Source organism: Triplophysa rosa, linkage group LG13, assembly GCF_024868665.1.
Source record: "Triplophysa rosa linkage group LG13, Trosa_1v2, whole genome shotgun sequence".
Taxonomy (NCBI): Eukaryota; Metazoa; Chordata; class Actinopteri; order Cypriniformes; family Nemacheilidae; genus Triplophysa; species Triplophysa rosa.
This window is the reverse complement of record NC_079902.1, coordinates 23,539,636-23,567,592: the sequence shown is the minus strand read 5'-3', so window position 1 is coordinate 23,567,592 and position 27,957 is coordinate 23,539,636. Positions and strand designations below refer to the sequence as shown.

General features: G+C 39.2%; 1 protein-coding gene across 1 annotated transcript; it reads right to left on the bottom strand.

The window, feature by feature from the left end:
* Nucleotides 1–25,980, bottom strand: trpc3 (transient receptor potential cation channel, subfamily C, member 3). Its single transcript, XM_057349963.1, has 13 exons — nucleotides 25,669–25,980; nucleotides 21,714–22,473; nucleotides 21,128–21,172; nucleotides 19,387–19,572; nucleotides 11,918–12,082; nucleotides 11,025–11,241; nucleotides 7,535–7,768; nucleotides 7,187–7,451; nucleotides 6,043–6,238; nucleotides 4,205–4,414; nucleotides 2,886–2,969; nucleotides 2,519–2,594; nucleotides 1–1,965 (listed from the first exon to the last, which is right to left on the bottom strand). The coding sequence occupies exons 1-13, from the start codon at nucleotides 25,827–25,829 to the stop codon at nucleotides 1,823–1,825; spliced, it is 2,742 nt and encodes a 913-aa protein (XP_057205946.1). The 5' UTR covers nucleotides 25,830–25,980; the 3' UTR covers nucleotides 1–1,822.
* Nucleotides 25,981–27,957: the final 1,977 nt, after the last annotated feature.

The window sequence follows — 27,957 nt, the reverse complement described above, 5'->3', positions numbered from 1 at the left end:
TAAATAGATTTTATATAGAAAAAGATGAACATTTCCAATTTAAAGTCTCTATGCTATAGCACTACAGTAATATACATATAGACGTGTCATCTGAGGTTTATCTCTTAAATCATTAATTGATACATTTTATGAAATGCATAGCTTTAATACATAATCAAAAGGAAATACGAGCAAAAACACATATTTGAGGGCAAATCCGGCCTACATACAGACCAGAGTACTATTAAAGATATACGGTGTCTATCAGGAAATATCTACGGCTTTTATATATATATATATATATATGTACATTATTCATCAATATAATCTTGAACTAAGAGGTATTACACTTGGTGGAATGACACAGCGCCCTCTATTGACCATAATAATAATATCAGACTCACACACACAGCACATTTACCGTCTTAAACTATACGCTTGCCTTATGAGGATCATAATATTTAATGTTAGATCATGACAACAGTGACATTTGTACTGATATTTACCCTGCATAGATCTGTGCTAGAAGTTCTTAGACGTTTTCTTATTATTAAAGGTTGTGATCCTATCTACAACTGCAATAGAGTGCAAAGTGTACTGTATATCAACGTACATTTCATTGATAGATGGGCAAGGAACGGCACAGAATTTGTCCCTGCCTAAAGTTTTTGAGAAATACTGTACACTGTACTTACTGGAATATTTGGCTATTCATATTACATATCAGTAGGGATGTAACGATTCACCGTGAGCCGGTTGAAAATCGATTATAATATGTGACGATTCAAGTCGGTTGAGAAGTTATAAAAATCGCAGTACATGTTTTGAACAGCAGGGGCCGCTGTGTTTACTGCAAACTTGGTAAACGTGGATATGCTGATATTTCTTAAAAAAGTAAAAGTTAGGAAAAGCACAAAGTCTTAGTTTGTTTATATTAAAGAGACTTTTGTATCATTCATTTTTTATTTGATTTGGAATTCGTTTTAAAACTGCAATTGAGTTTTGTTATTTGACATAAAATATATATTTATTTTACAAAGAATTGTGCAGCATTAGAGAAATAATAAAAGGGCAGTTGTTCATTTAAAATTTTTCTCAACTCATTCTGTAAAAAATCGTGATTAAATCGCATCGTGAGATCAGAATCGTTATATCCCTACATATAAATCATGTTGTATATCGAGTTCTTGAACACAGTTGTTTTGAAATTCCCGAAAAAATGTAATAACCAAATAAATAAAGTAAATATCATAACAAATAAATACATTTAATCTTTATAAGTTAGATTTATCAGTATAATACGGAATATTTGATAGTGTGTCTAGATGTCCTTAAAATCAGATTTAATTTGATATAAAGTGTATGGAATCCAAATGATATGTGTACATTTTATTCAAGCTAGTTCAGACTGATGTTATTGGTCTGAAATCACTTGTAGCGTTGCTAAATTGTGCAAAAAATGAGCGAGAAAAAAGTGAGAAGGAAGAATGTGGTGTTCAAAAATCGGCAGCTATTTGTCGATTTGTGACATTATGGTGACTAAGACATGCAGGACCAGGGATGTGAACAGAGCCTGTGAACATCTGTCAGATGGGGTAAGTGCAAGAATTTTCAGAAATTTAAAGATAATCTTAAAGATGAAGTCTTTAGTGCACCAGCTGGCCAAAAAAGGCTTTTTCCCAACACTCATTTACCTCATCTTCCACTCTTCATCACAACACAGAGTCTCATCACATCACACACTGTCATTAGTTGAGACAGAAGATGAAGTTGCACAGTGTATACGCTCTTCTGCAATGGCTTATATTCGTCATTAAACGTTTGATGAAGGATTGATGTGGGCTCAGTGCGTGTGGACAGGCTGAGGGTTGAGCTTTTCACTGAGCTTCTGGATGAGAAGAGAAAGCTCCTCTGTAGCCTGTGATTTCTCCTCCAAGAGTTCGTATCGCAGACTGGAAATATCTTGCTTTATCTCCTTCAGCTCACCTACGGAAGAGACGTCAAGATATTTTATAGAAAATAGTCACACGCATATAACATATCATCAACATATCACTATAATCAGTCTCTCAAAAACATGGCAGTCACCCAAAAAATGACATAAAGAGACAAAACAAAGCTTGCAAATTCTCATTTACATAAAAAAAGAACATTTATTGAATGTGAATTATGGTAACACTTTTCTTAAAGCATACACGTATAATGCTTTATAAAAATAGTTTTAGAAAGTTGCTTTGTAGTGCACATTATAACGCATTGTAATGTCTCCTGAATAATTGTAACTACAGTTAATACATTATACTGTAACACTCATCGATTCATTGTTACACTTTGCATTTTTAATTTGGTTATAATTCTTTACAACAACATTTAATGTATTACAACACACATTATGAACAATTATGCATCATACCCTTTAATAACCCTTTATAATGCATTTTACATAAAGGCCTGAATGATATATCATGTATTTGTTATAAATGTAAAATAGTATGAGATTAGTTTTGAACAGGATTGAATGAATGTCCTTGTGAGTCACCTTCATTCACTTCATCATTCTCTTTGTCCACCTGAGCTTTCAGTACGTAACGCTTGATGAGACGCTTCATGATTTGCTGTGTGCAGAAAGACCAGAAGTAGATCAGAGATGAACTGATAAACGCTAAATCAGCAGTCATTCATCATATGACAGAGAGAGAGAGAGAGTTTGAGTGTGAGTCAGCGAGCAAGTGGGCGAGAGAGCTATTTCAATAGTTTAGTTGTTTTCTACTTTAAATGTGATTTTTAGGCAATGCAAAATCAGCTTTTGTCAAGCTGTTAAAAAAAAACAGAGAGAAAGATAGAAAGTAAGAGAGGGAGCAAAGGAGAGAGGGTGAGAGAGCTATAGAGATTGATGGGGGTCTTGCCTGATAGCGTGTAGGTTGATTTAAGATGCTGTTAAAGCTGTGAGACTCTGGGATCTTCAGGCTGGAATGAGTGAAGAGATTGAGCTGCAAGAACAGACAAATATTGATTATTGATTAATCAATAGTGATGACATCATTGATACGCTCATACGGTACAACATTTCAACAGTCAATACAAATACACGTTTCAGTTTTTATGCTGCATCTGAGGCCAGAAATTATTTTGACATCCCTACATGTGTTTATAAAAACAGCCAGCAGGTGTCCTAATACTCTCTCTTTTTTTTACAGTGAGAATGTTTTCTCTCTCTCTCTCTCTCTCTCTCTCTCTCTCTCTCTCTCTCTTGAAAAAACATTCTCACTGTAAAAAAAATGTTGGTTCAACTTAAAAATATTAGTCACCTCTTTGTGTTAACTCAACGAAAAATTCATTATAGGGGAATTTAGGGGCAACCATTTTTAAGTTGTACCAACAAAAAAACAAATGATTTTTTTACAGGGAACACAAGATGCAAAAACAGTTTGAGGTGTGTTTTAAACAAATGTGTATTATGGGTGTGCACATCTCCATGAACATACACGTCCCACAGGCTGGGCTGAACTTCAGGTATCATGACAGGAGGGTGAGTACACTGGACAAAAATGTTATTTTTGTTTGTTTCAATTTTAAAAAAGAAGTTACCTGGTGTCCTTAAAATGTTGAGTTAATTCAACTTAAAAATATTAGTTAACACAGTAAATTTAAACTATCCTGATGACCACACTTCTCATTCCAAATGTGTCACGACAAAAAAAACAACAACAGCATGGGTCTTCTGTTTCCCGCAGATGCTGAGCCCCTTAACATGCGTTTCATTGACATGAGCCCACGGCGAGAATCCGAGTGAATTAGACGGAGGTCGAACACGAGCCACAGATGAATCACAATAATGCAGTTATTCTTGTGTTGTGTGTGTGCGCTCGCTGTCTGAAGGAGATTGTTAAGCGATACTTGTCCCGAGGACAGAAGGATCATCTCTCAAGCCTTCAGCGAAAACTCGGCCTTCCTCACACAGGATTTAAATCTCACTGATTGCCATTCTGCAGGCTAAACAAGAACAGAACTATCAGTCTTTTCTTTGGAACCGCTAAGAACACGGCGTGCCTGAGAAACGTCAATAAGCTAATGATGGTGAGAGCTCCTGACGGCTCTTTATTGCACAGATGGATCTTTCTGCTGGAATAAAAGAGTCTGATGGAGAACGAGGCCAGATTGATGGGAAATGAATTGTGTCAGTGATGGATAAGCTGAAAACACCACACGCTGAGAATGTACATACTCTGGACTTGGAGTTGTCCATTCCCAGCTCCACGTTTTTCTTCAGGCGGCGTCTGCGACAGCGGAGCAGGTTGATCACTCTTCTGATACACTGATAGAAAGACTTGGGGGTGGGAACGATGCTGAACGGAGGAGGGAGAGTTTTGCCGTCGTCGAAGTATGAGAGCCAGAGTTTGGACCGAGCGAACTTCCACTCCACATCTGCATCGTCCTACCAAATCCATAACATAGAGACGAGATCAGACAACAGCCATGAGAGAGTTACTGCAGTGCGCTGAAATTTACTACCGTTTACCATAGTAAATACCAAAGTTTACTTTAATAATCTGAGTCATTATACATTATGCTGGGATGTTTGTTCTTAAATTAAACTTGTCACAAGTTTGTGGTTTGTTTGATGACTTTGTATTACATGTCTGGATTCTTAAAAAGTGCATGCACTTGAAGTGGGCCGGTACTATTTGAATCTTTAGCGTACCTGCACTTTTTCTTGCGTACCTGCACTTCTCACGTATGTTGCCGGTACTGCCACTCCGAGTCAAAGCGTCATTGTGTGGGTGATTAATCACATCCCCCTACAGGGAGGGAACTGGGATTTCGGATATTCCCACCTCAAATCCAGAAATACATGGAACAGCACTTAAATCGGACCTCTGATCTCTCAGATCGAACAACCCGACGTCAAGAAGCCACGTTATTTTAAGTCACGCCCAAGATGCTTCTGGCTGTGTCCGAAATCGCCTACGTCCATACTATATATAGTAGGCAAAAATGAGGTAGGTATGCAAAAAACAGTAGGCGAGAAATACCCGGATGGTCGTCTGCTTTCGCTGAGATTTGCGAGTGTGCATTGGATGGACACTTTTCTATCCCATGATGCCACGGGAGCTGAGCAACGGTCAAATTTGAAAAGTAAATCAGCCAATGAAATTGAAGGAGATATAACTTGACTGTCGGGAGGCGGGCGCTCATGACGGCTGTGTGGTGAGATGTGAGAAGGCAAACAACAAAGCCAACACTTTGACAATAAAAATGACAAATGTTAAGATTCAGAGATGGAAACTACTTCTACTGTTTTAAATGAAAACTTAAGTGATTTGTTACATAATGTAATGTGTTTTCGAGTCAACATGACGGTGGGTATATGATGGATTTAATTAACGGAAGAAATCAATAGACTGCAGAACTAATATCACAGGTAATGAAATGACGTTTGGCATGTTTAACATTATTAAATCCGTTTTTTGGCAAATGCTTCCTTTACTAAATGTTGTACCTTTAAGTATATCTTGTCCCAGCAGAAATGTCAAGTGTTTATTATATATGATATATATTTTGCATATATCAACAAGCACAAGAGAGTACCGGAACCTTTTTTCCCTACTTCAAGCACCGGCTGTCACAATTATTATCCAAAATCACGATTATTTCAGATAACCCCAATTATTGCGAGTCCTTAGAAAACAAGGGTGATCGGCAGCATCCGCCGTCCTTGAGCTGCACTCACTCTTACCTTCATATGACATTTCTTTTTTGTATTGATTTGTTTTTGTAATTCCAGATTTGCTGCATGTACACAGCAAGAAGACACCATCCTCATATCTCAGTTTGAGTGCTTTCTCTTAACTTCACTCTATAGTGAATATTATTAGTTATTTACAAAATGTTCACATTTCTAAAGGACACATTTTCTTTATTGAATAAATTAATTGTCATTAATAGTTACATTGTCAAAGCCTTAAACAGACAACGAATGACCATAATCGCAATTATTGAATAGATAATTAATCGTCAGTCAAATTTGATAATGGTGACAGCCCTAGTGTGAAGTCCTCTCACCTCGATCTCCTGATAGGAGCTATTTATCATGGCGATCAACATGTTGAGCAGAACCACCACCATGGTGACGTTATAAATCCCGTACAGCACATAGCCAATGTTCTCGATAAATTTATGATCGTATTTCAGAACCACAGAGGACACTTCAGACAGCCCGAATATAGACCAGAACAGAGTCTTAAAACTCTCCTCAACCCTGCGAAGAGAACAAAACAGAAAGAATGTTTTCAATGCATCATTATTACTATCGCTCAAACATCGAGATTTAAACAAAACGTCATGATCATGCGCATTCATACTTTTCCAAACAACCACATTTCCGATATCTATTTGGTGGACGACGAAAAAACGGAATACAAAAGAAATCTGTACACACCTGAAAAATCCATAACCATCTTCAATGTTCACTTCTCCCTTAGCTTTATCATTGTTTCCAGGTTTGTATGTTGCGTTTATTTTTTGCTCTTACAATAAAATTGGAAGTGTACACTTGCATGGTTGGAGTCATATCGAGATGACCAAGAAATAACAGAGACTGTGAGAGCCAGAACAACACGTGCACTGTGTTTAATACGGCTAGTCAGCAGAAATGTAAAAATCTATTTCGCATTGAAATGCACAGTGCCATAAATGTGTTAGATTCGGCGAGGGCAAATCATTTTGTCATTTCAGTTCTACGACACACAGTTTTTAACCCTGTAGGCAAACCAATGATGAGATGAAATCCTCCGGGAAATAGTAAACCTTTCGAAAACCAGAAAATGATGAGAGTGTGAAATTGCTTTACTCCAGCGATGAAAACACGAATCTTCTGTTTACACATTCACATCACACACAGGAAAACCTTGAAGATCTGCGGCACGTACACAAACAGAAACACACACAACATCCATCACCCACAGGACATTTTCAGTGGCTCCTCCCCCTTTTAAAACAGCCAATAGTGTTTAGTTTACCTCAAAACCTGTAATCTGAAGAGAATGATTGCATTTTCTAAATGTGAATGTCGTCACTGTTTTGGAGGAGAGTAGTTTATCGATATCCTTCGAGCCAATATATTAAAAGCCCCAAAACTTCCATTTTGATTCCTATTTGGCACCAAAAAAACCATCAGTAAGTGAGTCAGGGTCTGTCAGATACTCACGTGGTGAATGCGGGGTTAACCTTCGCCCCCAGATAGTAAGAATACAGGATGAACATGCCGATCATGAATGCCAGGAAGACCATGATGAAGAGGACCATGAACTTGAAGATGTCCTTCACCGTTCGTCCCAGTGAGATCTGGAGCGGACCGAAGCTCTCGTTTGCCGGGAGGATGTAAGCGATGCGAGAGAAGCTCAGGACCACCGCGATGGCGTACAGACCCTCTGATATCAGCTGAGGATCTGACGGAAGCCACTTGTCTCTCGCTGAGAGAAATAAAGTCACAGGTAAACCATCGTTTTACAAAGAGATGCAGTCAGAGGTGTTTTGTCTCCAGATTTCCTCTCACCGTATGTGAAATATTTGATGTCCGGAGGAAGCGTGACCAGCGAGAGGTCTGCGGCGTGGATCTTCTCGTCCACATACGCCTGAGCTTTCATGGCCTGCAGGAAGGCGAAGAACCGGGCGGTGAACGCAGCGATGAAGATCGACAGCATGCCAAAATCCAGAACGTTCCAGAGCTGCGTGATGTATTCCCTCGGACCCTCCGTCCAGAGTTCCTTACACTCCGACCACATCATTCCTTTTATAAAAACAGTTTGTTTACAACAATACAAATGATAAAAAGTGTAATATCAGCATAAATAAAAGGCGAATACAATGACTTCACAATTGCATTATGCAATAATGAGAACGGAATGCCAAAAATTGTTTCTATAAGCAACTACATTTTTATGGTTTTGGGATCAAATGACTTGAACGCGTTCTTAACAAGTTTCATGAGATTGACCCAGTGTCAGATCAAGAAAATCATTATTATCACTGTGACTGATATTGGACAGAAGTTTGTTTCATAATGACCGGTGTTGGGCAATTTACTCTGAAAAAGTAATGAATTACTAGTTACTAGTTACATATTCAATAGTGTAATTAGATTACTGTACAAATGACTCTCTCCAAAAAGTATTTAGTTACTTATTACTAATTACTTTCTATATCCTACATCAACCTTGATTAGTTCAGTGATTCAAGGATAGACATGAAACAACTCTTTTAATTCATTCAAATAAATAATATTAAACTATATAAAGTACTCTTATTAACTGACCAAAGTATTACAAATGTGATAATTAAACATTAAAACACAGATTTTAAAGTTAGACTTTGAATTTTGATGTCAATTCCACCATTGCACGCACACATATTACACACAGTATTTAGTTTAATTACATCAGAAGTAACTGTAATTAAATTACAGAAAAAATAAGAGTAATCCCTTCCTTTACTTTTTCAAGGGAAAGGTAATTAAATTACAGTAACTAATTACTTAGTAACTAGTTACACCCAACACTGATAATGATATATGCGGAGAGAGCGTACGAGAGACATAAGCCAGGTTTCCATTACCTACAAAATGCGCAAATTGAAATAGCGCATTGAAAATTACGCCCAATGGAAACACGTCAATTTCGCAAAAACTCCCATGTTTTGCAAAAACGTTCTCACGCTCGTATGAGGTGTTTTTTCAGGTAATACGATAAAGGCATATTTTGCAAAACTGCAATGGAAACACTTTTTGTCGTATTTACAAGTCACGTGGCGTATAAAACGTCACGTCACCATTCGCGGTATGTTTTGGCAGAACATTTGGAAAGATAGGACGTAAGGAATTCACATAAAGTAATATCTTATATGACGGTTCAAATGCAGGAAAACGAGTGAGTGAGTACGGAGATTTATTGGAACAGTGAGGTCATATGAAAATAAATAAGGAAATATAGACGTTTCACTCTTTCATCACAGTAGGCGGCACTATATGCACTAAGTTGGTTTGCAGCAACCTGCCATAAAACATACAAAGAAGAAGTACGGCCAGAATGACTTATCGCAAGAAGAATCAAAATACACTTTAATCACAAAACATCACTTAATGGAAACGCAGTCATTCCGCGATATTGTTTTAATCCACATTTAGAAAACGTCGCTTAAATTTTGCGCAAATCTATAATGGGAACCTTTCTATACAGAGAGAGAGAGAGAGAGAACAAGAGTGTGAGTGGAAAAGACGAGACAAAAGACAAGAGCCGGAGGAGAAGTGAGACTGAGTGACAGATGAGAAAATGATCATTTAAAGAGGCGCCTCAGCAAATTCAATGAACTAGATTTTCAGTGAACTTATTTAATTTGACATCTACGTCAAAAGAACAACAAAGGAAATCTAAGTCATGAAATTTCCTCACGCATTGAAACCCAGCTGAACAAGATATATTCCAGCTGTAAAACCACACACACAAACTCTATAAATGAGACAGAAAGCTTTGAAAGCGAACCGTGAGAGAATCAGAAGGTTTGAGGTTTATGTCACCTTGAGCATCCAAGCATCCACACACTTCAAGAAACACGTCTCTAATGATACACTTGTATGAACACAAGCTGACCGCTTCATTCTGACTGCAGTGACCCGGCATCCGTCTGCACCTCAAACCACAATTCACACTCCACCTCAGACGATCCGATCTTGGCTGAACGTCTGATGCATAAGGCACACTTACAGCAAAATCGCCAGTGTTAAAAACGGTCAAATGAACTCTCCCAGTGTATATATAATCTAGTAGAGACAAGTACTGTATATACACTGTGAGTGTTCATTTGACCTGTTTAACACTTAACAGCCATTTTACTGTCTGGAAACACTTCAGCACGTTCCAAGTCGTCATCTGATTGGTTAAATTCTACAGGATTTCCGGGAGACGTGCGTGTCGCGTTCTTTAATGGTCTGCCGGGAAACAACACAAAGCCGTTTGATCGAAGAAGCTGTTGTGTTTACATGGTTGCAAGAAGAATTCATCACGATCGACTAAACGCTTAGTTCGTATGTCTGCGAGGTTTACGGCATTAGCGTATAAACATCGTTGTTGCTGTTCACTTTTGACACTTTCGTGAATGTACACCGGCACATTTTCCTATGTCAGATGTAATGATGAAATACACTCTCTGAAGCCCGGGCGAAACGGGAAAATGTTGTAAAGCCAAAAGAATCCGCTCATAATGATGCATTGCCTGAGAAAAGCTTTGCATTCAAGATCGGTTTCTGCCGCTCAAAATGTGACGTTGATAAACGAGCGTGCCGTTGTTTCAAACGACTTCAAATGTTTTGCTCATCAGCTGTGTTTGCTCCATTGTTTTCTGAGAGACGTACTTTCAAGTCTGTGAGTCTGAAAGTTGGAGAGCTAGTTTGAAACTTTCTAAACTAAGTCGATTAGTTTTGTAGAAGTGCCCTTAAAGGGATTGTTCACCTAAAAATGAAAATTCTGTCATCATTTATTCATCCTCTTGTCATTTCACACCTGAATGACTTTCCTTCTTCAGCGGAACACGAAAGAAGATATTTTGAAGAAAGTTGGTACCGAACAGCGCCGGCCCCCATTCACTTCTATTGACAAAACCAATGCTCACTTATGGGTGCCTGTTAACAACATTCTCCAAAATATCTTTTTGGGGTGAACTATCCCTGCGATGGAGTTAGCTACTCATTTACAAAGTAAAAACTAACTACGTCTAATAGAGCAAATGTGTGCTCCTGTAGCTCACGACTCTATAACAATGTTTTACTAGCGTCAAAAAGTGAAACTTTTCAAAAACACCAAGGATTTTTTTTGTTAGCATTTTGTTGTCGTGTAATTACACCCTTTGAATGAATTTTTAAACAAACTCTCTGTGTTTCTTATTAATTGACTGAAGGCTTCATTGATCACTGTGTCCTGGAGTGAAGAACTCTTCACTACTAAACAGAAATCAAATAAACGACTGTTTTCATTACAACTCTCAGTGAAAGTTACCTGCTACCCAGATCATGATGAGGATTTCTGTCCATGTGAACTGAGTGGTTTTGACTCTGAAGATCTGAAGCGGATGATCTGTCACGGTCACGTTGGGAAGGGTGGTGATGCCTTCGAAGCGGTCAGATGCGTTGAACACCAGCAGGCACAGAAAGAAGATGAAAGATGCAGCGTGGGCAACAAACTTCACGAACGGACTGCGCAGGATTTTACCAAGCTGGGGAAAAATAAGAATGATGTGCATTTTATAATTATGAAGAAAAAACTAGCTCTGCATGTGGCTCACATTTGGCAGATTTAACACCAAAGGTCACCCTGCTGACAAAACCCATAAAAAACTATAGAAACCATCACAGAAATTCTAATGGTTCGCTTTAGAAATACCCTTATAACCCAATAGCTTTTTCCATTAAAACCATTACAATTTATTTCCCTGCTGAAAAAATCAATAGAAACCATTAAAGTAGTTGTAATGGTTTTATTGGTTTTAAAGGGATTTGTATTGGTTTAAATGGAAACTGTAATGGTTCTACTGGTATGTGATGGATTCTATTCGTGGGATGTTAAATCCTACTGGAATAATGCCCAAAACACACTACAAAAAGGCATTTTGTAATGGTTTTAATGGAAAAAGCTAATGGTTCATAATGGTATTTTATTGTAAACCATTAGAATTTCTGTAATGGTTTCTGTTGGGGTTCTATAGTTTTTTTCAGCAGGGGTGTGTATTGGACACTCCAGTAGGATTAACCCCTGCTGAAAAAAACAATAGAACCCCAACAGAAACCATTACAGAAATTCTAATTCTACATATCATTTACAGTAATGTGAAGGCATGGTAGCATTTTGCATGAACTGAGTGTCAATATCAAACACATTTAGGAGTGTCTTACCCTACTGCACGGGGCCAACCAATAGCCCACAGCGAGCAGCGGAAGCCCCAGAGCCACGGCCAGCACCACCAGACACTTCACTGCGATGCTCTGCTCCCGAAGACCAGACAGATTCTCATACCAGATCGTCAATAACTGCTGCTGACAGTTCGGATGAGCTACAAACTGAAACAACGAGAGGGATTAATAGCTTCCTTTTGTTTTATACAACAAACACAAATCCAGTCGAGTGTTAAAGGAGCAATGAGCAATGACCCGACCATCAGAGTGCTGCTTCTGAGATGTTGTGTTCTTTGTGTTGGATTAATGTTGATGGTTTAAAACCAAATACACTGAAACATGATGATGATGATGACCTGGGTCTTCCCAAGTTTACTCGTGACGTCACCATAACAACAAACCACCAAGACATCACAGTCAACATGCCGTATGGTGGCGTTTTCACATTTTGTGGAAATAAACATGAGACGGCGTCCATCAGATCAGACCATATAAAAGTCAACATATGACCCAAAATGGACATCCTATTGACTAACTCTTAACTAATTCTGTTATTTTCTCTTTTTTACCATGTTTTTTGAAGGAAGGAAAAATACATTTTCACAAATGAATGTTGATAATTGTATTTTAACCAACACTTGAAGTATGAAAAGTTTACTTTGAACTCTATACATACTGGATGAGCAATAAAACCAAAGATTAAGATTGTCTATTTTAGTTCAGACCGCTGGGGCCAGGTTGAAAAGCTCATCTTTTTTAAACACCCAAAAGCAGGGAAGTAGATCAGAAGACAATCTTTTGATTTGTTTCAGCGCCTAAAACAAATGAAACCATTTTTGTAAGCACAATCATTATGGTTGACATCTCAAATCACTAAATTAATATTTTTTACCCATTGGACAAGCAACACGTGTTTGAGGGGTGAACGTGTTTTCTGGGTCTGTGGAAGGGATGAAAAGAGCACCGAGCTCCCGTGTGTTCTGTATTAAGGTATTGGGTTAATGAATATGAATCCTGAGGGAATAACAAGTGTTCATTTCACGTCTGTCCTATAAAACCCTTCCCGCCTGATTTATGAGCTCCAGAATAAATGACTTACATGCACATAATTATGTGAAAGAACGTGAATTAAGAAAAAGAGAACAGCTATGAATAACAAAGCACAATTCTATTACTGAGAGAGAGAGAGAGAAGACAGCTGGACGGACGGAAGGAAGGATGTAAGGAATGAAGGAAGGATGGAAGGGAGGATGGAAGGATGGGAGGATGGATGGATGGAATGAAGTAAGGATGGAAGGAAGGAAAGAAGAAAGGATGGAAGGAAGGAAAAAGGGAGGAAGGAAGGAAGGAAGGAAGGAAAGAAGGAAGGATGGAAGGAAGGAAAAAGGAAGGAAGGAAGGAAGGATGGATGGATGGATGGATGGAAGGATGGAATGAAGTAAGGATGGAAGGAAGGAAGGATGGAAGGATGGATGGATGGATGGATGGAATGAAGTAAGGATGGAAGGAAGGAAGGAAAGGAGGAAGGAAGGAAGGAAGGATGGATGGAATGAAGTAAGGATGGAAGGAAGGAAGGAAGGAAGGATGGATGGATGGATGGATGGAATGAAAGATGGATGGATGGAATGAAGGAAGGAAGGAAGGAAGGAAGAGAGAGAGAGATAGAGACAGAGAGAGAGAGAGAGAGAGTCAATCTAATCTAATAATCTTTTTTCAATACAAAGAACGTCTTATGACTCTTCATTTTGAAGAGTGTGGTACTACTGGGTGCTTCTCAAGTCTTATTTGTGCATCCTCGTCATAGCTCCAGCCCTTCAGGATGCGAGGGAGGGAAAGGAAAAGCGTCGTCAATTAATGATGACTGTACACATTGCACATTGAAAATATAAAAAATAAAGTTAAATACATACTTTAGGTAGATTTCATAATCTCAACTACAATAAAATAAGTTAAAAACATGCTTAAAAGAGGTTATGTCAAATATATGTTATACATAAATTTTGACTATATTAATATATGAACTATATGAATATTGACTATACTGTCTGAAATAGGTCTACAGTTACTAAAAAAAGCGTAATTATCACATTTATGCATGTTTGAATATGATCTAAAGATGTGACGATGTGCAGGGGGAGGAGAATAATACGGGTGTCAGGTTTAGTGGATAAAACACTTCCGCAAAGGAAACACCTGTGTATCCTCGCCCATGACTCTTCAGAAAGCCTCCTCTCTCCTCGATCCTCGCCTCCTCCCAGTGCAATTAGAGAATTGAGACATCCTTAAAGATGGCTGAGCTCCATCGGTTTCCGGGTCATAGGATGGAGGACGGAGGGGCGAGGAATCGAGGAGGCATATTGAGAAGCACCCAAAGTGTTTTTTTAGAAAGGATTTCTCAGTAATACCATGTTTATTACCCCTATCATCAATAACTGTCACAGCAGTAAAGTTTGTGATCATTACATCAAATCAAACATGCTAAGGGCAGATACTTCGTCTGAATAACAGAGTCTAAAGAGTTTTTAATCCCGTCAGAAATCTCCCCAGACATTAGTGTAATTCACTAAACCTTCGGCTGTTTCCCTCATCATCATTACACCGCATCAGGCCGGCGGCTGCCCATCCGCTCTCATCATTTAGAAACAGATTCTTCAGGATCACCGCGAGATTCCCTGGAATAAGATTTGCTTTCTGAAACCATCCGGCTCATCGCTACAAACCTGACGGTGTCGGAACGCCTTCTCTTCTCATAAAATGTGAATGTCAGCAGCGTAAGTGCTGAAGTGAGAGTTTTGTGTTAAATGGACGATGGACGGCCGCGTGCAGACAGATAGAGGAGAACGGGAGATTTATGATAATGAAGATATTACAAATTGTTTTCTAAAAATTATTATTATTATTTTTATAAAACAAGACTTCATATCTAGAGTCATTTGACAATGTTTAGATATTTGGGAAAATACTAAGAATGACATTTATTTTGCAGTGTAAAAAGGAAAGAAACGGTTCTTTAAAGTCACAAGAGTACATAACATGAGATCATGAAAATTACATTTCATGCGGTCTGTAATGTTGCAAGTTGTAAATCCGAAGGTGAATGAATAACAAAGTTATTGGCTTGGAAAAAAGGGAGTCGACTCTGAATCACGCAAACGAGTCGTCCCTAGTCCGATTCGCGAACCGCCGCGGATTTACGTCACTACATATAGTCCCCGCCTACGTTTTGCTAGGACTGCCCGCCTCATTCGCGGTAGACCATTCACAGCAGACTAGACCATCTGACCAATCACATCAGACTAGGCTAGCGGAAAGGAGGGGATTAGACAGATGAATCGGCGAATGAATCATTTGAGAGTCAGTCAGGAATTAATGTAAAAGTAACTAGCTATTATTACGAAATAATCATGTTTTTACACCTTCGTACGTAAACTTGTTGTTGGACACTCCATAAACCAAAGTAGGACCTAAAAAATCCCTAGTTATGTACTCTTTAAAAATGATAATAATTTATTTCTTACACAGCGTTGCAGTGATTATTATAAACAATTTATCCATGCACATCATTATTTTTTGCTAAATTCATCCAATCAATTAAGGGAGGGCGACATGAAGTCCCGCCCCACTTTTTTCCCCAAATTTCACTTGGATGTATGTGGCGATTCGGAAAAGAAGACAATCACAACTTATGTTTCATGGTGACTTTAAAGAAGCTTTCTCTAAAAATGATTCTATGGCATTGCTGTGAAAAACCTTCCGTAGCATCTTTGTCAGAAACACCTGGAATCACGCAGCTCATTGAGGACCAGTGTTGCGTGTAACTAGTTACTAAGTGATTAGTTACTGTAATTTAATTACTTTTCCCTTGAAAGGGTAATGTAAGGGATTACTCTTATTTTTTCTGTAATTTAATTACAGTTACTTCTGATGTTATTAACCTAAATACTGTCATACTATTAACATCAAAATTCAAAGTCTAACTTTAAAATCTGTGCTTTAATGTATAATTCTCACACTTGTATACTTTGATCAGTTAATAAGAATACATTATGTAGTTTTATATTATTTATTTGAATGAATTAAAAGAGCCCTTTCATGTCTATCCTTGAATCACTGAACTAATCAAGGTTGATGTAGGATATAGAAAGTAATTAGTAATAAGTAATTAATTACTTTTTGGAGAGAGTCATTTGTACAGTAATCTAATTACACTATTGAATATGTAACTAGTAACTAGTAATTCATTACTTTTCCAGAGTAACTTGCCCAACACTGATGAGGACTGACTGTTACTTTTCTAAGTGATCAGACTTATGATTTTCACATAGCGGACAACCAAACAGGTGAGAAATGAAATAAAATGACACTGGGAAGGGCTCGTTTAACCCGGGCCAGTACATAACTACCTATCACAACCTATAAACCAATCACTAATGCCTGGAAACATTACAGCAAACACGAATAGCATCACATTAACAACCGCTCAGGAACAGCAGCGGTAGTTTTGCACCGACAAACACATCTCACATAATCTTCAATAAATGTAAAAAAGTTAATTTCTTCCATTCGCATTCTAATTATTTTGAGAAACTCAGCTGGTTTAACAGCCTCCAGAATAATTTCACGGCTCAATAATTAAACTGCAGTACAGAGAGCTATGACTTCAACTCATAAATGTTTCCATAAAAAACTAAAATCACACATGATATCTCTTTATCATGATGATTTCTCCTGGAAATCGATGAGATTAAATGCAAATGGAAATGTTTGTCTCATTTGCATCTCAGATATTTGTCATACGAAAAAGAGTCAGAAATGTCCCAAATGTGTGTGTCATTAGAGTTTGAGAAGAGATGCCAACAATGTGTCAAACTGAGCTCAGATTTGTCTCGTCTGCAATCAAAACTCAATATTATTGAAGATGAACTCAAACATTTCTCATCAAATTCACTCCAATCCACATAAAAGAGCAATAACATTCGCCTCTAGGGTTCTTTTTCCTGAAATGGCAATAAGTCCAGCCACTAGAGCGTCTCACAGAGATAAAGGTAAATCATTTGCATCCCCACTTTTAATTTAACAGGCTACCAACCGAGTGCACTTCTCAGATATCTAACTGTGAGGTGAAAAAAAATCACACTGGCCATTAAATTACTCATGGTAATGTGGTTGACTCTAAACTCATTTCCTAAAACAACCACAGGTCTGAACTCCTCCATCCCACCCCCCGAGAGGCGTTGAAAATCTCATCTTTAAATGGCACTTGACGTCAGGGTGGCCGTGTTACGGATGCTCAGCGTTGGCTCGTGTTAGTCTGATTAATGCTTCATCGGATTACGTCCTCCAGTTCTGGGAGGCTGCGTCTGTGGAAGTGTCTACCCGCTGATTAAACAAAAATAAGTGGGAATAGAGGATTAGTCACACTTTCATGACACGAGTGACTTATTGCTGCCCCTTTATCTCTCTCTCTGCATTTACATTTAGTCATTTAGCAGACGCTTTTATCCAAAGCGACTTACAAATGAGGTAAACAATGGATGCAATTGGAACAACATAAGGACAACAAAAAGCAATAAACATCCAGTATGCTCGGCATAAAACTGAAGGCATTCTTCACAAATCTTAGCAGTTATTTTATTTTTTATTTAAGTTATATTAATATTTTTATTTATTTTTTCAGTTTCCAGTTATTTTTAATTCTGTCTTTGTATGATTTATTTTTATTATTGTTTTATACTTAAATTTGTTTTTATTTCATTTTTATTTTATCTTTTTATTTGTTTTCCACTTAATCATTTTCAACTTACAACTTTTTACATTTCCTTTAAGTTTAAGGCTTTCAAATAATATTTAGGAATGTATTTTATTTATGTTGTTAATTAATTTTATATGAATTAACAGAAATGTTTTAATTGTTTTGCTAACTATAAAAATCCCCCACACAGCTTCATTAATTCAGTTTTGGAAAATGTAATTTCTTCATCCATACGGATTATCATTTTAGAGATCAACAATCTCACCTGATGCATATTGTTGTGAATTGTGTACAATAAACATATAACAGATGATAAATCTGATAAAGTGAAGCTTGATGGACAGAGTACTGGATTACTGTAACATGTGTCAAATACTGGTACTGGGGTAAGAAAAAAATTAGAAAAATGAGAAATATAGGTAACACTTTACAATAAAGTTCTATTTGTTAACAATTTAATGCATTAGCTAACATGAACTAACAATGAACAATACTTCTACAGCATTTATTAATCTTACTTCATGTTAATTTCAGCATTTACTAATACATGTTTAAAATCCAAAGTTGTATCTGTTAACATTAGTTAATGCCCCATGAACTAACACAAATTATAGTAGTGACATTTAATAACATTAAGTAAGGAATAATTGACGATGGGCCGTTCAATTATCGAAAGTTAATGCACACCCCGAGGTGGTAATGCAGCCACGACGCGAAGCGGAGTTACACCTCGGGTGTGCATTAACTTTCGATAATTGAACAGACTGGAGTCAATTATTCCGCTTATACCACGGTGACAACACCACAAGACGTTGTTCCGATGTTTTATCTCAAGACATTTGTATGGTATTTGTCCCAGAATGCACTTGCTGGTAGGACTAATTTCTTACGCATCTCATCTGAAGGCGTTGCTTGAGCTGCATATGCAGTTTTCCGAGAGCGAGAGGAAGACAGACAGTGCACGTGCACACGCGTTTGTTTCACTGAGAGTGAAAAGACAAGTATCTATATTTGATTTGTTTTCCTCGTATTTAACACCCCTGTCGTATAAGAAAAGTATTAAGAGAAAAAAGTGACACGGAGGTTTCTGCGTCAGCTGCAGTTCTCGCAGTGGCATATAAAGCTACCTGCTGTGTGTTTTAAGTCCCGTTTACCCATTCCACAGACCAATTTAACATGTTGTTTTTGTGCTTCGTGTTTTATCTTTAACCCGATGATTGTGTCATGTAGTTTGCCGTTACCTTTGATATATGCTTTAGTTTTTTCGTACACAGTCCTGTACAGTGCTCTCACCATTGTTGTCCATAAATATGAATAGTTATTTCTTCTCAGACAATGGAATTTGCCTGTCACTTTGTCTGTTGTTAGATGCGTATTCACTGGTGGAGGACAGTAGGCTACATTTAAGTTAAACTGGGCGAAGTGATATGGAACTGTAATGCGGTCAGCAGACCTGGAACACCTTCATAGGTGTGCATTTAGTGAAAGTTAATGCATACCCACAGAACGTTTGTCAGCCAATCAGATTGAAGCATTCAACAGCCCCGTGGTATAACAAGGATTAATACATGCTGAAACACTGCATTGTTCATTGTTAGTTCGTGTTAGTTAATGCATTTACTAATGTTAACAAATACCTTAATGAAAACCTTATTGTAAAGTGTTACCGAAATATAATACCTGAAAGCTTGAATCTCATGATGCGGAGGACACTTGCCTTCTTAACCTCATATTTAATGGCCAGTTTGACTCTGCTGAGCAGCGAGCGAAGATGTTGACCTTCCTCCAGCTCCGCTGAGACATCTCCATTCAGAATGGCCACCACCTCCTCAGTGTCTCTGCACAGGTCCAGAACACCAACCACGAAATCCTTACACTGCATAGACAACCTCCTGTAGTCATTCTGTGAGAGAGAAAGAAAGAAAGAAAGAAAGAAAGAAAGAAAGAAAGAAAGAAAGAAAGAAAGAAAGAAAGAAAGAAAGAAAGAAAGAAAGAAAGAAAGAAAAGAAAGAAAGAAAGAAAATGAGATTCTGAAAAAAACACTATGGGCTCAGAAAAACATGTTGAGCATCAACAAGAAAAACAAGATTGAATGAAATGTAATTGTAATTGACTAATGTTATATTCTATTAACAGATGTTTGCTGTTTATTGTGAAACCACGTGAAGAGTCTGTCTGGAGGTGTAAAATTGTGGAGATAAACTCTAACGACAGACACATTTGTGACTCTTTCTCTCAGGAGAAATATCTGAGACACAGATGAGAAGTTCATTTGCTCTCCTTTTAATCTCATTGATGTCTAGGAGATTTTTCTCATAGGTTTCGTTAACCATAAAATGCATTCACAACATAGACAAAAGTTAAAGGAGCTTTGAAGACGAACGTTTAACACATTTCAAACACATTAGATGAAATCATTCCGGTACAGCATGCCATCATTTGTAAAGAAGGCATTCAATGAAAAATGATAAACAATATGATGCAATGGAGTTTAACTACGCTGTTAATACAACTTGTGATTTCTAGATCTTTTCATCATTTACTCATCCTCATGTCATTGCAAACCTGTATGAGAATATTCGATATTGTTCTGCAGAAGATATCAAGGATGTATATTAAGGATATTAACGAGTAAATGATGACAAAGTTTCCTTGTTTACTTTTAACAGTATTGTTAGTGCAGGGTTAATAATCCAACGGCGTGCACTTCACCGCAGGGTCTGTTTGACAGATGTCATATCAAGCAGATCTCCCAGCATGCACTGCTGTTGAGCTTCACACGGCATGCAGTGTACATTATTGTTCTCCACGTGGTTCTTCATATCATCTCAGACCGGCGGAACGAGAACAAACCATCCAGCATGAGAAACACAACATTACTGACCATATATTATATATATAAGAATCCGTTAAAATCGTGAAAGTGTGATACTGACAAACACTGAAAGATGTGTTATTTGCGTGAATGTCACAAAAACATTTTCAAAATCAAATGCATACAATACAGTATGAATTATATTTTCTATTGAGAAAATAAAGCCTATTGGAATATTACAATCATTGCGAGTTCCCTGTTATCAATATTCAATTAGGTTAGACTCTTTAACCATTAGATAATGTCATTTTATTTCTTATTTAAAATAACTACCAACATGATCTCATAGGAATGTGCAACTTGCACGAGGTGGCATGTATTGTATAAATTCGTAAGATGTGTGCAATAATGAAGCCCCCTCCTAAACGTTAGGGGCGCACAGGATAGTTACAAATCGCCTTGTGTTGAAAATACTTCAATATCATTTTTGTATCATAGATTTAGCAAAATAACATCATAATGAATTACTGATTTGCACAGACAGAAGTGAATCCCTGTCTCTACTGCAGAACACACAGCTAGACATCTACAGTCCGTCTGCTGGAAATGAATGAAATTGCTGTGTGTAGTCAAACATATTTACCAGAAAGAAGAGCTGCGACGTCTCTTTATTACGATTCTTTTTATCCTGTCAACAACGACAGCACATACAAACACACACACACACACACACACATGCAACAAAAGTTAAAATATGCTGTTCAAAAATGGAGTTGTCAAAAGTTGAAAATAAACGTAAATCTGATACTGAAAGCGTTTGGCGAGATGAAGGAAATTACTGTATAAGAGAAACTGTAACTTAAAATATCGAAAAATCCAGTTTAAGGAAGTTGCCATGTTTTGGAACACTGCTGGACGTTACCTAACACAGACCATCCTTAGGAACTACAGTCTATGTTGGCTTGTTTTAGCCCATTGTTGGGTCAAATATGGATTTTTGAGGTTCATTTGACCAGCGGTTGGGTTTGTCCATATTTTACCCAACCATGGGTTGAAACAACCCAGCAATTTAAGCCTGTACCAGTTTTTTGGCTTTACAGTAGACCAGCTGTTCCAAAGCACAGCGACCAGCTCAAACTTCAATTTCCAGACAGGGTTTCATCGTAATGTTCAGCCAATGCAAAATGAGCCAAGAAGCAAAGTCGCTCATCAATGTGTTACCATCCTACCTTAAACTCCTTCTCGATGTTGGCCAGCTTGGCGAGTTCATTGCTCAACTCCAGTGCGGTCAGTACAGGGTCTTCGCTGGAGAGGGAGAGGTACGCCGGACTCGCCAATCCACGGTACGCGTTGATCCGGGAGCGCGAGTGACTGAACGAGTCTTTCCTTTGCTTCTCTGTGCAGTCGGCGCATTTGCAGAAGTAGTCATGCGGCCGTTCGATCCGAGCTCCCTTCATGAGAAGCATATGCACCACCTCGTACTTCTGACAGTGGGCGGCCAAGATGATGGGCGTAATGTCGGGCGAGAAGCGCGTGCCGTCCTCGTCGTACGAATAGAAGTCGTCGTCTCGTAGCTCGCATGGACTCCGCGTCAGTCGTTCCATGCCAGCAAAGGACGGGTGGCTCAGCAGGGCCTCCACGATGCGTACGTAACCTTTGGAGATGGCCAGCAAGAGCGCATCCCCGACGCGGGCCAGGTTGTCTCTCCGCAGGAGCAGCTCGGTGACCTCCAGGTGCTCGTTGCCAACTGCCAACTGCAGTCCGTTCTGACCCATGTAATCGACGCAGTTGACGTTAAGCGTGGAGGATTCATCCAGCATCTTGCGGACCACCGGGATGTTGCCGTACTCCGCCGCGTCCAGGAAGCGCTCCTCCTCTGCTGTCAGACTGCTGCCGCGGGCGTTAAACATGAACGCCGGGCCGCGCACCGCAGGCCGACGACCTTTCTCCCGCTGCAGGGTCATCCTGCGATGGGAAAACGTGTCTTTCCTGCAAGCAAACAAAACGATTACGATTCATTCCACATTGCGTAAACAATCAGACCCCCTGACCCCATCATGCATCAAAGGCTAAACGTACGGTACGTCTTCAAATCAAATGCAAAATTATATTTCAATAAGGAATTCAAGCATCCAGGTGAAACTGCCTCAATGACTGATTGGCTATATCTCAAATCCTCGACAAACTTCCAACAGGTTGACTCTCTGACTGAGAGCTGAGAAGTGGAATATCATTTGGGACGTCCTCCTGGAGGGATGGAAATGGAGAAGGTGGTGTAGGGTGAAGGCTCCTGTTGATGGTGAGATCGCCCTCTGGTTTTTAATAGCTTTTTAATGAAATGCGACAGATGCCACGCTCAGACAACAGGTGGGGGTCTCAATGGAGTGACACCTGTGCCAGATTCATGCTGCCTCATATTTATTAAGTACATCAGTGGCAACACTCAGAAAAAGTGATGCGTAACAAATGGACAATAAAGTCAAATATGGACATTTCATCTTAAATGAAATGGTTGGGTTAGTCTGTATATTACACAACCATGTTCAAACAAAACGTCATTTTTTTTAGCATTTAATCGTAAATCGAAGTACATGTTGCTTAAAGTCCCCGTGAACCGGAAGTTGCGATCATTTTTACTTCCGTATTTTGACGCATTTCCGAGTGAAATGGAATTTCGTATGAGAAAAGTAGGGGGCGTGGCTTTCGTATTTCTCTGTGATTTGATTGGATGTATAAAAACAGCCGTTGCATTTTGAAATGAAACTGGAAGCAGACTGACAGTTGAAGGGGAGGAGTTAACGGATGCTCTGCCCAAGCCGGCTAACATACCTCATTTAAGATGGATCGTCATTACAGGAAGGAAGTGCATTTTCAGATTTTAACTAACACTGGGTTCACACCAAACGCGAATGAAGTGTTTTGCGCAAGTAAATTACATACAAAGTCAATGCAAAGACGCAGGCGGTGCGAATGGCGTGAATCGGGCGGCGCCAGTGCCGCGAACGCGCGTCAATCTCGTCTTCCGCGAAGGTTGAAAATATTTGTCATTTTGTGTCACTCACGCTAAAATAACGAACTTTCCCCACGAGTAATAAAAAGCGTTTGGTGTGAACCCAGAATAAAGGTTATGAAGGCACACGAATTTTAAAAAGAGAATGACCCACATTGATAAACTATTTACAATAAACGCTGCAATATTTCATGAAAAAATCGGCATTGTCATTTTTAATTTCAATGGGACTTTAACTATAAGAATTTCCCCATGATTAAACACGAGCATGTGCACAGTATATGTCTGATGAATTTATAGTCTGAAGTGAGATGAACTGCACTGCAAGGTTTACTTGAGTGGGAAAACTCATTTCACAGAGTCGAGCATCTGGTGAGCCTCTGAACACCCAGACATCCACATCACCAGAGGCCAGAAGCATTCAGCTAGCAATAATAATAAAAACACTTCTACCATCTAATATACCTGTAGTTTACTACCACTTACAGAAACACAGCACCCGTTTCAACATCATAAAAAACAGCCCTGACTAATGTTAAACTGAGCTTTACACATAACAGTTCATATGTGTGTCACGTGTTTCATGCAAAGCTACACGTTGGACCTTACACAGTATATATATGATAATGTTGCTGTGCAAACAATGCCATCCTGAGACCAGAAATCACATTCACAGAATGATGAATGAGAGCCAAGAAACCCAGAGCTGTGCATTTTCCATTATTGTGAGAAATAGATCGATTGAAGTAAATTATGCATCTCAGTGTTAATCAGGTGTAAAAGTGAATCTAGCGCCTGCTGATATACACGCGTGATGTGTGTTTAAGCGTGTGTGTGTGTGTGTCCACGCATATCAATGCGTCATACAGACACACATTAACACAGCTGGACTATCTGTCATTCTACCGGACAGCAAAGCAGAACGCCGGTAAAGAGGTCCATCAGTCCCACAAATGTTTGTTTTGACTGCGTAAAGACCATTTTCCGCGCCCAGTTAATAATCATATTCATCCAGAACAAGAAACTGAAGTTGACAAGCGGTGTATATTCATTGCTCAAAAAAATGTCTCTCATTTTGTACGCTACATTTCAGGGTCAGGCACTAAAATACTAAAGCGTGGTGCTTGTCTCACAGAGTTTGTGTTACAGACACGTTAAATGCTCTTTATAAAAGCTTCTGCTCAATGAATACATGAAAATAAATGCCTCGAATCATCGATATTGTTCAGGCTTTAGATTTTTGATTGGTGTGATGTGTCGAACACACATAGCAACGGACTGATTACCACAGAAGAAACACTAAACACCCATTTTTGTGCAGTATTTGGAAATGTGTTACACAAAATTTCTGTGATTTTAAACACTTAATAAATATAGTGGCGGTTTCCTGAACTGGGATTGGCTGAAACCAGGACTAGACCTTAGTTTAATTATGAAATTTAAGTGATTTTAACAAACATGTCACACTAGAAACTTGTGTGCATTTTGAGACAACACAATGGCACTGGTGTATTTTAAATTGTTATCAGTTTGGACCGCTCTCAGATTTATTTTAGTCTTGGACTAGTCTTAATCCCTGTCCGGGAAACCAGCCCATGGAGTATATTTGATGCTGTTAAACAGATTAATTACGATGATTTATTTGACTAAATGCATGGCCCAATAAGCAAAGATATATTACAGCATACAAATGCAAGCATTATCAGATTCTACATGTGAAATACATGTAAACTGCATGTAGAATGTTGACCCTTGTATAAACACAAACTCCACTAGGTGGCGCATCTGTTTCCTCACATCACAAAACATAAAAAATGTCACGTTACATGTTTTAGAAAATAAATCAACTATACATTAATACAGTTCATTCAGTATTTCACGCCACCGTTTCAACAATAATCAGTCTTCTTACAAAAAATACTTTAGCAAAAGAAATATTTTACATGAACTTAAATGCATATTTAACGTATTTTACAAAGAATATATGTGCGTGCTTATAAACATTATGCGCGTCATTTTAAAACCGAGCAACTATTTGATTATTATTTGTAAGACTTGAAAATAAACGCATTTTCGTTCGTTTTTTGACCTTTTAAAACGATTTTTTTCGACAACATGTCTGACAAACACCACAAGCGCAAGTTTTGTCAGAGTTGTTTTAAATAAACACTCACGTGTTGTATCGGTAATATCCCGACGAGTCTCGCACTGTCCGGACGGAATTCAGGTGATGTGAGTCCACACCGCCGTTCTCCTCTTTCCAGCACTGTTCGTCTTCATCTCCAGAGAACGACACTCCTTTGTGAAATCTGGATCCTCTCGCTTTGGTGGACATACAGGCAGCGGCTGTCAGAGCTGCTCCGGGACTCCAGTGATGCTCACTGCAGGTGATGCGGAGACTCCAGCATCAGCACCACTTTCAGCTGAGTGTGAGGAGAACAGCAGGAGACAGAGAGCCCTGCCCACATACAGCAGCCTGTACACAGCCCAGGTCATCATGGCAGCACATTCATTTGCCTTGTGTGTGTGTGTGAAGAGAGAGAGAGAGAGAGGGGGGGGGGGGGAGAGAGTAGAGTGGGGTAGAGAGAGAGAGAGAGAGAGAGAGGGGGGGGGGGGGAGAGAGAGAGAGAGAGGAGGAGAGCGAGGAGGGGGGAGAGAGAGAGTGAAGAGAGAGGGGGGAGAAAGAGAGAGAGAGGGGGGAGAGAGAGAGAGGGAGAGAGAGAGAGGGGGGAGAGAGAGAGAGTGAGAAGAGAGAAGGGGAGAGAGAGAGAGAGAGAGAGAGAGACAAGAGAGAGAGGGAAGAGAGAGAAGAGGAGAGAGAGAGAGGGAGGGGAGAGAGAGAGAGGGAGAGAGAGAGAAGAGAGGAGAGGGGGGAGAGAGAGGAGAAGAGAGAGAGAGAGAGGGGAGAGAGAGAGAGAAGAGAGAGGTCGGGGGAGAGAGAGAGAGGAGAGAGGAGAAGGGGGAAGAGAGAAAGAGAGAGAGAGAGGGGGGGGAGAGAGAGAGGAGGGGGGGGAGAGAGAGAGAGGGGGAGAGAGAGAGAGAGAGAGAGAGAGAGAGGGGGAGGGAGAGAGAGAGAGGGGGAGAGAGAGAGAGAGAGAGGGGGGGGAGAGAGAGAGAGGGGGAGAGAGTCACATGAATCTTTCTGCTTTTTTATATTTTTAAATTGTGTTGAATTAAAAAGGTTTTTTTTGGACCAGAAGAGGTTGCAGGACAACTTGATTTGCATTAGTGGACAATCTGAGGGGATGTTTATGGATTTCAGTTAGATTCTGAAGTCTTTTGAGGTAATGAAAGAGCAGATTGATTACAGTAGAGAAAGCCTCGAGACGTCTTGATCAATAACTGCACCGTGACTGACATATGACCAGCGAGATGACCGGGTGGCCGTGTACTTTCACAAACCTCTTCATATGCAGTCGGTTAACACACAGGATCAAAGGTCAAAGAAATCAATCATATTTAAGTGTTGTTGCAATTAAACGAGGCAGATTCTTTCTGTTTTCATACTGAGAAAACCATTCTGTGCTGTTTACTCACCCATGTGTTCTTCAAACTAAATCAGACAAGCTCAGCATTAAAATGATTATCTGATAACATTATGTTTTGTATTTATTACACGGAATACTTGATTCTGATTGGTCAATTGAGACATTCTGAAGTCTTATATTCCCCAAAACAAAAGACAGTTCAATACAAGGCGCGCGTCCGATGAAACAGTCTGTAAGAGTTTTCATTTCAGTTCCATTAGAAGGAGAGAGTGTATATTTGGAAGCAGAGCCATATATAAGTCTCAGTCATTGATTTTGCATCATGACAATATGACATCATGCTTTATGAAGAGAAGAGCGTGTCCTGCTGTCTCTGTCACATGTTTTGAGTAATAGAGAAAGAAAAGTCACACGCACTTGAGCAGAATTGAATAGATCATTGAGAGGTGCTCTGTCAATATTAATCGATGTGTGTGTGTGTGTGTGTGTGTGTGTGGTCTGTCTCGCACCGTTACAGATCGGAGTAAAGCAGAAAACAAACCACCTTCAGCGATCGTCAGAGAGACCAGAACAGATCCGTGGTGCGAAAAACACAGAAAAGCAGAGTCCTCTCATAATTTACACGTTCTTTAGGACATATATGAATTCCATCAGCATTTACTCACGTTCATGTCACTGCAATGACTCTTTCTTCTGCAAAACAAGAATGTTGAACATTGGAAGAATATGCTGCATCTTTTGTATGTAATGAAAGTGAATGAGGAAGAGAAAGAAAAACACAGCAATATAAAAGTGTAATGTGATGTACATGACCGGTGTGCTGTACAGAGAGGCAATACAACAGCTTTGTCAATAATGTAATGCATGCTGACCTGATGTCCTGCGAGGTCGGCGTAAGAGAAACGGCCGGTTAGTGTCCAGAGAGTGACCCACCCGGTGTAAAACCCTTCAGCATCAGTCCACAGAGAACATCTC

What these genes read in the sequence shown, in the direction of transcription:
- trpc3 (XM_057349963.1), bottom strand. Translation starts at nt 25,829, where the DNA reads ATGTCCACCAAAGCGAGAGGATCCAGATTTCACAAAGGAGTGTCGTTC. An exon ending in CGTCGCAGCTCTTCTTTCTG is followed by an intron (nt 19,573 to 21,127) that starts GTAAATATGTTT and finishes TCTCTCTCACAG; the next exon opens with AATGACTACAGGAGGTTGTC. An exon ending in GGTTGGCCCCGTGCAGTAGG is followed by an intron (nt 11,242 to 11,917) that starts GTAAGACACTCC and finishes ATTTTTCCCCAG; the next exon opens with CTTGGTAAAATCCTGCGCAG.